This window comes from Xenopus laevis, chromosome 8L (genome assembly GCF_017654675.1).
Source record: "Xenopus laevis strain J_2021 chromosome 8L, Xenopus_laevis_v10.1, whole genome shotgun sequence".
Classification (NCBI taxonomy): Eukaryota; Metazoa; Chordata; class Amphibia; order Anura; family Pipidae; genus Xenopus; species Xenopus laevis.
Genome location: NC_054385.1, coordinates 87,373,947 through 87,386,293, shown reverse-complemented (window position 1 = coordinate 87,386,293; position 12,347 = coordinate 87,373,947). Strand labels below are relative to the sequence as shown.

The window sequence follows — 12,347 nt, the reverse complement described above, 5'->3', positions numbered from 1 at the left end:
CCGATCATATTCATAAATGCAATCATACCAAAACAAAAAATCCGGACTCATATCAAGGAATAAACGGGACACTACCTATAACAGAAATATATACCCTTCAGTAAAATCACTGTGTGTGTGTGAAGTTTGGATTTTCCACTTAGGCAGGAAGTCATGGAAATCATGAGAAAGCTCTGTAAAAGCAGAATGTTAGCTATGTACAAAGGATAATAATATTTGTAGGCAGAGGGCCCAATGGGAATGCAATGTGCAAATAAAACTGAACTTGATGCACTTTTCATTAATAAGTATTCATAGACCTTGCTCTACTAATGACAGTTACATGATGCCGATAGTAACACGGCATCACAAGGCATCACTGTGAAACATACTGGCACTTATATATACTTGAAAGTCAGAAACAAAACAGTTAAGCTGTAGACCCAGCTGGTAAATTTTGCTGACAAGTCAGCACATTAAATAATGACATAGGAAACTTGACTATACTGCACATGCAAACAGTCATAGACTGCGGCAAGGGATGCTTGGGAAACACTAGATGATGGTGGGTGGCGCTAGAAGACTGCCCAACAAATTGGAACCAACCCCCCCCCCCCAGTTTTTCTTAATTTAAAATCTTGTAATTACAGTCGAACAGGAAAGGTCTAATTACGGTTTAAAATTGGGTAAGTAAAGAGTTGGTCACTCCCTAAATAAAATTACTTGGGTGTGAAACTGATGAAGGAATTTTAAAAATGATAATGCCGCTATATAAATCAAATGATTCATAAAGCAATAACTCCAGCCATCTGTTAATAACACAAATATAAACAAGCGATGTGCCTGTAGCACGGGGCTATGGCTCCAAGTACAAAATCAGATTATAAGATCTGCCACAAACAATGAAAATGATTGGGCAATGGCACACAAAGTATTATAGCAGGGATAAAAAAGAGGGGTTGGATATTGTACACTGGATTTTTCACCCAGAACACACAGATATTAATTTAATTATCATTCTTTATCACCACATATTCTAAAGCTGACCATAGATGTTAAGATTTCTAAAAGATGTTTTTGTTATCGTGAGACCATGATTATCTTAAAACGATAGTTTAAATGTACGATTTGTCCATCAACTAAAAAGACAATTTGAAGCGATATTGCCATGAATTTTTTAACCTGGCCGATCAATTTTCTGACAGATGTCGGACGAAAAATCTTAACATGTACGATTTGGTCGTTCACCAAAGAAAAATCTTTGCGTCTATGGGGAACTTTAAGTGGTTTACATTGGGACCGATGCCTCTATATTGTGCTTGATGGAGAGAAGTTGATCTAACATGACAAGAGTCTGTTAGTGAGATACTCGAGCACAGTTTAAGGTTACTTGCCACTTCAGTTGGTTTGTGTCAGGAGTCGCATACACAGGAAGCAAGTGCATAAACTCTCCCACTATAATTCTCTCTGTCTCCGCTAAAGCCCTGAGGTGGATACACTCAATATCATTTACTTTTTCATTCACCTTGGCTCTTCCAAAACATGGGCATGTATCTTGGGGAAGAATAAAACTACACATTTATTAGACAACAATAGCACAAACAGCAATAGCACTCAAGTTTCAGAGTAATTCTTCTGCTATACAAGGATCAGAGAAGCTTATCACACAGATATCGTTATATGTAAATAGCTGTTAGCAATGAATACATTTGGGGGCATCTGTCTCAAGCAACAGCAACCATACACTGTTATTTTTCTAAATCCAGTCCAGAGATTTTACAACATAAACTACTCATGCTTTGACTTCCCAACCAGAACTATACAGCTCCTAATCACTTAAAGCTGACCTGTCCAATTAGACAGCCAAATGCCAGATGTGGCCCACCATAGACTACTTTGTAAGTCATCATTATTTTAATACATTCAGGTCCTTGAAAATGTGGAATGACATATAGTAGGCCCAGTACATGTAGAAGTTGTGCAGGACTGACCCACAGGACCTAAGCATAGTTAAAGGCTGAGCTGTTTGAAGCAACAACACTATTACAATAGATTCTACCAGGCATGATCTTGGTGGGCACCACACACATTTCTGGTTGCCTCATGCAGTGTCCAGTTTTGGTTAAATAGCAGATTCCAAGCAGCGGGCATTGATTAACTCTTGAGCTGCTATGCTGGGCTCAGTTGCTTGGCTTTCTAATTAAAGCCATTAGACTGATGAGAAGCAGCTCCTGCTGACCTGACTAGACCCACACAGCAGAAAGTACTGGGAGGTGGGAGAGCGGATTAATAAGAAGGATCAGAAAGGCTAATAAGTACCAGGCTGCCAAGCATCCAAGCATTAGATCACTTAATCATATTACATGCATGATTCACTACTTTAATTTAGCGGAATGCCCATGTCTGGGTGGCTTTCTGTACAGGAGCAAGTGGCATCATTCATGCAGCTTCTACACAAAGCAAAGTGAAATAATGAAGTGAGCATCCAGCTGCTGTTCAACTACTCCTCTCAGCATCGCCCAGGAGCTGGTTGTTGGAGTTGTGTGGCACAGCTGGAGGGCTGCAGCAGGCTGGCCACATAGTATTAATGCACATAAGAAGATACATGAATAGCTATTTACCGTTGCAGAACTGGAAGAGGGAGGATGTGTCATACAGGCTGCTGCTATAGCTGGAAATGCCGTCCTCCATTCCGAGGGATCTTTAGCCTTCTCCTTCTCTAATGCCCGACCCCTTTTTCTGTTTTTTGATGCCCCTTTTTCTCTCTCCTTCCCCCACCCCTTCTCTATGGGGTCAGTGACTGGAGCCTCCTCCCCGGGGCTGGGGTACTGTCTCCGGCCTGCAGCAGCCCTTGGTTACCATGACAACCGCTGCCAGGGGCTGTTGTGTGGCGCCCTCTGCAGGGGCAGGTAGCCTGGGTGCTCGTGTTGCTTTCCCTCTAGCCTCGCTGTGTTTCCTTTTCCCTGAGGGGTACTCTGAACAGCGGACTCCTGTCTCAACCCTCCGCCCCGGGAAGCTGTTGTTCCGTCGCTGCTGCAATAATGGGGAGTGGGAGAGAGGCGGCTCTATGGCTTTTTTGGGATGAGGACTTGAACTTGCGTTGGCCCCGCCCACACTTCCCGGCTGAGACGCCTCAGACCTGGCTTTCATTTAACCCTTGCTGCTGTAGCAGGCGAGGCTACTCTTGCCTTCAGAGTTTACACTTCATATAGTTGTCCGGCAGATTATATCGCTATCATCCCGTCTGCTCTACTCACAAAGGCGGGAAAACCCACCCGTCCCCTAAACCACATGGTACATAAAGAACTTTTTAAATCATTATCGTACAGCTCATACAATGTACACTCACGGCACTTCCACTGCGCTCATTGCGCCCAGTCTGTGTATACAATATAAAAATAAGACCAGCCCTTTAGCTAACCGTACCAATGTCTGTAGCCACACCCACACACTCTGCATAGCAACCTGTAGTCAAGTGTGTTAAGGAGCAGTATTAGATTTTTCATATGCCACACATGGAAGATGCACAAATGCCAATACCAACCCATACTTTTACCAATTAATAACATTTATTTTGGTTCTAGTTCAAGCTGACTTCCGGCAATGCCAAAATAACCAGACATCCTCCTTATTCTCCGACAGATATTTACACTAAGGGGCCGATTCACTCAGCTCGAGTGAAGGATTCGAATGAAAAATACTTCGAATTTCGAAGTATTTTTTGGGTACTTCGACCATCGAATGGGCTACTTCGACTACGACCTTCGACTTCGATTCGAACGATTCGAAGTAAAAATCGTTCGACTATTCGACCATTCGATAGTCGAAGTACTTTCCCTTTAAAAAAAACTTCAACCCCCTACTTCGGCAGATAAAACCTACCGAAGTCAATGTTAGCCTATGGGGAAGGTCCCCATAGGCTTGCTAACCTTTTTTTGATCGAAGGATTTTCCTTCGATCGTTGGATTAAAATCCTTCGAATCGTTCGATTCGAAGGATTTAATCGTTCGATCGAACGAAAAATCCTTCGATCGATCAATCGCAGGATTAGCGCTAAATCCTTCGACTTCGATATTCGAAGTCGAAGGATTTCAATTCGAGGGTCGAATTTCGAAGTATTTTTAACTTCGAAATTCGACCCTTAGTGAATCGGCCCCTAAATCTACCATGCCTAGTAAAAATATTTACTATACCTAACAAACTTGCTCCTCCTCGCCCACTGGGATACTAGGAAAAGGACCGGTGGGCCCAGGTGTCAGTGAGCCCTCCTGCTGCTAAACGTTTGGCCTATTTCATGGCCATCCCCTATTTTTATGAGAACAAAGAGGCTAAATAGTTGGAAAAATAGAGTATAGTATGTAAAGAAAAGAGACTAGTAGAATAGAGGTTGAGTGAGGTGAGGAAGAAAAGAGAGGAAGAGTGGGCCCCTGGTCTAAGATTAATTGTTGGGCCCCTGGTGTCCCAGACCGGTCACAAATACTATGACCAGGTCCAGCCTGGGATTCAAAAGAGATTCTGGCATTTTGTACAGAGGCCCAAACAGCCCTCCACATGCCCAATAAATACTGCTTCTCACAGTAGCCCCCTCAAGCATTTACCAGAATCCACAGATTGCCAGTCCTGGCCTGAATATGACCTACACAAAACCATGCCAAGAGAACCCACACAAACTCAAGAATGCAGGGCCCTTACCTTTATCTCAACCAAGACCAGTGGGTGATATGATGGAGGTTACATGTCCTGCCACTGTCACCAACAAGAAGTGTTTGCCAGAAGACCACTGGCAAGGTAATGTCAAGATGGCAAGTCTGGCAATACCGAAAGCTGAACCTACCACGCACCACGACTGACCATTCATGCCCAGATAGTTAGGCAGTATGGTTTAAATAAGCTAAACTGGCAACTCAAATCCATCTGGGCCCTGCTTGGGAACCAGCCTCCCAAATCCACTTTATCTATGTTTTCCGGATTCTAAGCCAGAGGGGCGCTCCTTGCCTCGCTTTAGGAGGCAGTGCTCCAGAAGTTACCAGGGATGAGAAAACCCCGTTTCTGGTAACTTTAATAGCATTTGCGCTCATTGCACTAAGGTTTTGGGCCTCAGGACCAACTCCGGTTCTGGAAAGGTAAACGTAGTGGGGAGTGGGTGCAGCATTGCAAAATCTTCCTCAGGGCAGCACAGGGTGCTGCATTGCCACTATTTTCAGCCAGATATATCAGTCTAGCAGGACTTCCTGAGGGCCCCATACATGACCTGTCCTCCTTTGTCAGATGAAGGGAGGCTTGTCCACTGAGATGTTATCTTGCCTTGTCACTTTCTGTGGCTGAAATAAATGGGGTTAACACCACTGTAATATATAGTGCATGTGGCACCTGTTGTTAATCCTTGTAGTACCCTCTAGTGATTTCTCCGGTCCTTTCATCTATCTGACAATGAATCTTATATTCTAATTCATTTACTTAAGAAAGAGCTGTGAGTGCAAAAGCCTGATCTTAGTAGTAAAAACTGCTTCTATTTTTAAATTGTCTTGAAAATTAATTTGAATTTTAGAAATGCTCAGCAGAACTCCCTGAGCTTCTTTATTTTATTTTTTTTACTTTAGATCCCTTTAAATGCATTTACACTCCTCTTCTACCAAGCGAGTTAATGAGTATACAATCCTAATCATGATTCTTTTATTTGCTACACATTCACAGTAACCTTAGATCCGAGCTTGGTTTCCATTTCAAAATACAGCACAGTCCACTGATCTCCAACAAAGTGGGAGTGGAGACTAGCTCACTAAGTAAAAAGCAGTGTGGGTGGAGGGTTGTCTGTTTTCATGCTTGTGGCCAGTTCTAACAGCTCAGAAAAAAAGTTTGATTTACTTTGAATTAAATACATCTATATTTTATGGGATTTTAACACTGAACACTATAGGGCTTATTTATGCCCCCATGTGAAATGAGCAAAGTGCAATTTTGAGCACCATCACCATGTTTTCTCCCACAATGTTGCAATTCCCCCCCTGAATTCCTCTTCATTTCAGTTGCAAAAGGGGGCAATGAGCTTAGTGCAATTGCACTGCGCCTACCACATGTGTCTTATTTGCCACAATGAATGCAACTACACACAAATTATGTTGCAACTTGGGCACATCTGGCATCATTTATAAATGAAATCAAGAACAAATTAAATCAAATGTAGAAAAATGTAGGAAAAGTAGATTCTGCAGTACTTGTGGGAATTTGACTTGCTCTTTATTCATTCCTACTGGGGACTGAGGGGATTGTTTCAACATTTTACCCCTCACATTTTATCTTGGTCACTCACTCCATCCAACTTTTTTACTGACACATTCTGTAGTATGTTTGTATGATAGCCACTTCATAACACCTGCAAGTCTCCATGTTTATTTGGCCGATACAGGAAATTGTAAAGTAAACACATCTTATAAATAAAATCAGAATAAAGACATCTGTATATATTTCAAATAATCTCAAGCACTGCCCTACAGTAGCTTTCCTGCCTCTGCAATGATCTTAATAGACCTTAGGACAAACTATTAGTGGCAGTGGCACATTCAGTATGCTGCCCCTTGGCATATCCTCTTGAGTCCTTAGCACCTTTATGCATAATAGCAGATTCTATATCACAGGACTAAAATTGGCCTATTAATTTGGTAGCTTGTGAAAGAGATGGCAAAAGTGAATACATTTTCTAGCGAAAATACTACTCAAAGAGGTAACATAGCTCCAAAAGTCTTTTCATCCTTACATACAGTCACTCACACAGAGACTATTTTATTTAAAGCTCAGGGACAGGGACAGCTGAATTGAACTTCATCCGATCACATACCAACTATTTGACAATCTGAGCATGGCAATGCCTTTGTGTATCACAACATAACATCACTAAACACTGTAAATCTTAGAAGATATAAATCAGTGATGTATTCATCCTCTGGCAGGGTAAATGGCACTTCCTGGCAATATGCCATAGGGATAAAGTTGATTTTAGACAATCGTTTTGCACATGTTGGTTATGAGAACTTGCATTTTCATGCATATGCTTTCATTAAAATCAAATACAATAAAATCATCAAGTTCAGTTTTAAGATAAGGGATCCAAGCATGGTAATGTCATCAAATATCATTTTTGCTTGTTTTAAACCAGTGGAACCACTTGGCATAGAGTCCTCATCAACAAAATCTCAGCAAATAGTATAAAGGGGCAAAATGCAGAGCAAGGGACGCTTGTCAAAACCTATGAAAAACATACTCAGAGTACAGTAGATGCTTATACCTGGTTTCATATGTACTTATGATTGGCAGCCAAATAGGTATTCAAACAAATGATGATAATTATTATTACCACCAGGTACATATAGCTTAGCATTTAGTTCTTTAGAGCTCACAGTGATGTCCCTTTAGTGACCAGGAACCCATATAGCAGTATAGCATTTCCATAAATGGTAATACCGGCAATATCTGATGGTCACTAAAAGTTTTTTAAAAAACTGTTATTTCTGAGGGCAGAATCCTTGGTCTAGTAGTATAAAGTGCAGTTATGTGCATCAGTGGCATAACTAGATGTTACTGGGCCACACAGCAAATTAAATTTAAGGGCCCCCAACATATCCAGAGGTTGTTCTGTTTTATCAATATTTTTTGAAATTGTATATGAACTAGAGCATCATGGGGCCCCTGTACCTCCTGGGCCTGCTTCCTCCATAGTTACTCCCCTGATGTGCATCTATCTTCTGAAAATATATAGAGGCACTTGAAAAGATTTGGAGAAGGAAAACCAGGTTAATTAAGGTAATGGATTGTTTTAGCCTTCATAGCTTATATGCAAGGCCAGTATAAAGCTTTCTAAACGACCTTCCCTTACTTAGGACTGAGTAGGTTAAGAGAGGTCATCCATGAAGCATGCAACAGAGGGGGGGGATTATGATTAGCATATTGTTCTCTATCAGAGAGGAAAAAGGCTTTCTCAGATTTTTCCAATCCTTGATGGCTAGCGACACTAAGGTAATGGATACCCTTCCTCCCTGTTCCGGCAGTGTTCATTGTGCCTCCCAGTTCTATTCATTTGAGACTTCTTTACTCCATTAGGGCCACTCTGTAATTAGGGTTGCCACCTGGCCGGTTATTTTTAAATAATGCTTGCTACCAATGTTATTATTAGGAAAAACCTGCAAGAATATAGGAAGGCCGATATTTTTTTGCTGGATCTTAAATCTGATAAATAATAAATCTACTGCTATGTGTACTAAATGTCCAAGTAAGCAAGGGTTAATGCATAACATTACAACCTCCACTTTTATCCTCTGTGGCCATACACAGGACTCCCTCGGGAATGGCTGATGGACCAATATCTGTCCCCAAACAGGTCAGGTGAGGACCGCATTATGTGTTGATGTGGTCCTTGTCCAGTGGTTCGCTATAGGTTCCTATATGATCCAATCATTGCCCATCAGCCCCATTTGGCATAGCATGTGAGTGGTCAAATCAGGCAAAATTTTACTGGTCTGGCAACCTTGCCAAATAAACAGATCTCAATATGTTGCAGCTTAACTGGAAAATAAATAAACAAAAGCATTGCTGATATAATTTCCAACTTTACCAGTGAATTAAGCAACATATCATTCTCTATAATCTTATATTCTATAATAGAATAAATCCTTTCCATCATTCCTTCCTAGCTACATTGATTGAGATACAGATCCCAGGAAGTAAATAAAAAGACACCGCCTACAATCATTATGCTTCTAAGAATGTAACATTAAATCACAGTCATGAGACAAAAATATCAGCTGCCAGGGAAGGTGACACTGCCTGCATAGAGCATATGGACATCCTGTGCGTTTGATGCAACACACTGGTGCAATGATGTAATTAGATCATGTCAGAACACAGTGCAGCCAATAATTCACCGTAGTTAATGGAATTTCTGGAAGGAAGATGATTCACCCAAAAGAAACTGGCCACATTTATGCACAAATGGAAAACCCAAATATAATAAGAGCCTTTTACCATTTGATTAAATTTCCAGCACTGCAGCTAAATGTTAAGTAACAATTGGTTGGCATCCTTTTGTATCTGTGGCTCTTTCTCTATTGTCCTTTTTGACCTCCCCAAAATAATGTAAATAAAACAATGTGCTGTTCAAACATTGTAATGACTTAGTGGAATATTAAAAAAGAAGAGGAATGGGGTACCAAATATCAAGTAAAAACTTATTATTATAAAATTGTTAATTGCCTATGTGCCATTTTGCACCCAGCCCCATGCTCAGCACCCACAAGTACAGGGCTTTGTGCGAATACTGTGTTGGATTCAGCAAAGGCTGTATTCAAATCCCCACTGAAAATGTCCTTAACTGAACACTAAGGGGCATGATTGAGCACTCTTTGGTGCACAGTATTTAGACTGTGATTTTTATATATCAGGTCTGCTTCTATGTGAAAACAGGTTTTTCTTCCTTTGTCACTCCTATCCTACAACCAGTTCACGTAGCAGGTTATATTTATATTTCATTTTATTTTCAATTTCAGAAGCTACAATGGTGTCACAAATTCCTTGTCTCTAAACCACTGTGAAGAATTATTTTGTGCTTACTACTACTAAGTACGTAGTTGCGAAGGCCATCCTCCTACACAATAGGAGTGTAAAGTGTAAATTCATGTACAAATGCAAAAAATTAAAGACAATTTCAGATTTATATTTCTAATTGCCTATTGCATTGTAAGCATGGCTATGTGTGGATGGCCCTACCCTACTTTCCCTTACCCTGCACCTTTCATTGGTAGTTTAGCTCTGTGTTCTGCTTGTAACCACTGATGGTGGCCCATATTTTAAACACCAGAAAACTCATTTACAGGGAATGATGCAGAAAGGAAGAAACTTAGGCAGTAAATATGCATTTTAAGTGCAATATCGTTAAGCACTATCAGAGTGCTTCTAAACACATTGTGAAGCGGTAAACCTGTACTCATTGCCTGGTTAAGGCAGATGTTAAGTACATACGTATATCTTTTGTGCAATGATTTCTCCACACTTGTATCCACCATTAATAAATGACCCAGGTCTGAACTGGGACTCAAAATAAGCTCTGGCATTCCAGGTACACAGATTTCCAAACAGCCCACAACCAGCCCAATAAAAAGTGACTATCTATGGCATCTTACAGCAGCACCTCTGGCATTTGCCAGATTCCACAGATTGCCAGTCTGGGCCTGAATGACCCCTTAGATGGTTGAGTATTACATCCAATTCAAAAAGGTTTGCCTTTATGCATGTACCAAAGCATAGCTAATGTTAATGTTAGCCAATCTGCTGCCTGTCAGTGCTCAGACCAGGTGGATTTTGGTCCCTAAATGTGCAATTGTGTATTTTTTTTTGCTAAAATCCACCTGTGTGAACAGATGGCAGCAATCTTGTGTCCTCTCCAACTGAAAGGAAATGCCACATGTGACACCAATGAAACTGAACAGCCATTGGACAACATCCTTCGCCTTCTGACCCTGTAGTAAATACCCTGTTTGCCCCATTAGTAATAATCCAATCTTACGCTCATCAGCGTAATCAGTCCAAAATTATGTAATATTAACTTCACAATGTAGTGATACATCATTTAAATTGGTACCATGAACATTTTTTGCTAAAAGAACACCCCTGGGACTTGACAAATTATGTTTATGAGGTTTCGGGGCACTAAAGGGTGACAGTTACAGAAAATAAGCAAATGCTATTAAAGAAACTCCATTGTGGACCACAGATAAACAGCAACTCACAGGGCTGCCATGGGGGAGTCCATTCTTGGGTCCTGTGGTAGAGAAGGGCCCAAGAGATGCAAAGGGTGCGGGGGTTGCGGGTTAGTTGGCAGAGTTTGACTGGATTGTGGATGTTTTTTGGGTAAAAAGGGTGTGGGTAAGTGGAATGGAGAGGGGTTAAGTGGAATTACCAGGTTTACAATTTGATTCGTTAGGAAATGTTGTTTTAATTGAGTCCTCATCCATACTACTTTGTTGGCAGGGCCTACTGTTTCTGGAGCCCAAGTGACTGGTGGGTTAATAACTGGGGCTCCCTTGAACTAAAATTTTTTGGTTAAAAAAATGCTGGAGAGCAGCAGGTCAGATCATAATAAATGGGGCCTCAGAGAGGGTTTGTTGCCATAAGTAGCAGTACCTCTAAGAACAACGAATATTAAATTCCCTCTCAGCCTTCCATAAATCAGACAAGGGCAATATTTGAAGGCTTTGTTAATATATGAGCTTTAGTGATGACAGAAAGTCAAAGAATACCTGTAATGTGTTCAAAAAGCAAATCCAACAGATACAAATGGTTCCCAGTCTGACCTCCAACAAAAAACTTTGCAGAAACTATAACTAAACTATAACTAGTATACACGAAACTATTAATGGCATAATGACAAATAACATACTTAAATTAAAATGAGCCTTAAGAGAAAATGTATAAAAATTTTGAGACGATTACACGTTTCGAAAACCACATTTTTTTTGCAGAGACATTTGAAATATGTGTAATTTTGTACAGTGCCCCACACAATGTACACGTCTGCCTATAGCGGTACAGCTGGAGCTGGTATGCATACCACAAACATTTCCTTTATTGCTGTGTCATTTCTATTAATGCCATCAAAAACGACAGAACAGTTGAACAGGGTCCAGAAATAGCAGGAACTTGTCCAGCCCCTGCCCTGTGTGAGGTGGTTCCAAGAAGTGACTGGCAGAGAAGGGAAGCCACGTGTTAGTCCCAGAGGAGAGCGCACACACACTAAGCAAGGAAACATAATGCTGTTTGCATCCCCCAGATAACCCTGTGGCAATCCCCTCTTATCACCCAGTGAACCATTAATGACATTACTGCTGAATTAAAGACTTTGCCAGAAACCATCTGTCTCAACTTTGCTGCACTATGCATAAATACATGACTCATTCTGAGCTGTGCCAGAACCAAATGAAGCAATTCAATTGGTTTTAAATATATATGCTATGATGTTGGTTCTTGTATAAAAGAGGAGGCACCAGCAGAACTGTATGCGCCTAGTTCTTCTTTGTGCCTTTTTAGGGAATATCATTAGGTTCTAATATAACCAGACACAACAGGATTTTATACTTTTATCAAAATCTCTCTACCGTCCTACTCACATGCATGTGCACTACACAGGCCCAGACTGGCAATCTGTGGGTTCTGGCAGATGCCAGAGGGGCTGCTATAAGGTGCCATAGAAAGTCAGTATTTAGTTTGCTGGTGGGGCTGTTTGGACTTCTGTGTGGGCTGATTGGGCCTCTGTGTACCTAAAATGTCAGGGCCTATTTTAATTCTCAGTCCGGACTTGGCAATACATACTCTTGAGCTGCATT

The 12,347-nt window shown here is 41.0% G+C and overlaps 1 protein-coding gene across 8 annotated transcripts in view; it reads right to left on the bottom strand.

Moving 5' to 3' along the window:
- Positions 1 to 12,347, bottom strand: part of LOC108698775 (echinoderm microtubule-associated protein-like 1) — a 77,330-nt gene that overhangs the window by 50,713 nt on the left and 14,270 nt on the right. The window contains exon 1 of one of the 8 annotated variants that reach the window (XM_041573065.1): positions 2,601 to 3,329. The exons of 6 other annotated variants lie outside the window; for them this stretch is intronic. In XM_041573065.1, the coding sequence (XP_041428999.1) occupies positions 2,601 to 2,670 (70 nt within the window). In that variant the 5' untranslated portion in view covers positions 2,671 to 3,329. Of the gene's footprint in view, positions 1 to 2,600; positions 3,330 to 12,347 lie in introns of those variants that run through there. One more of the 8 variants, XM_041573067.1, reaches the window with a different exon arrangement.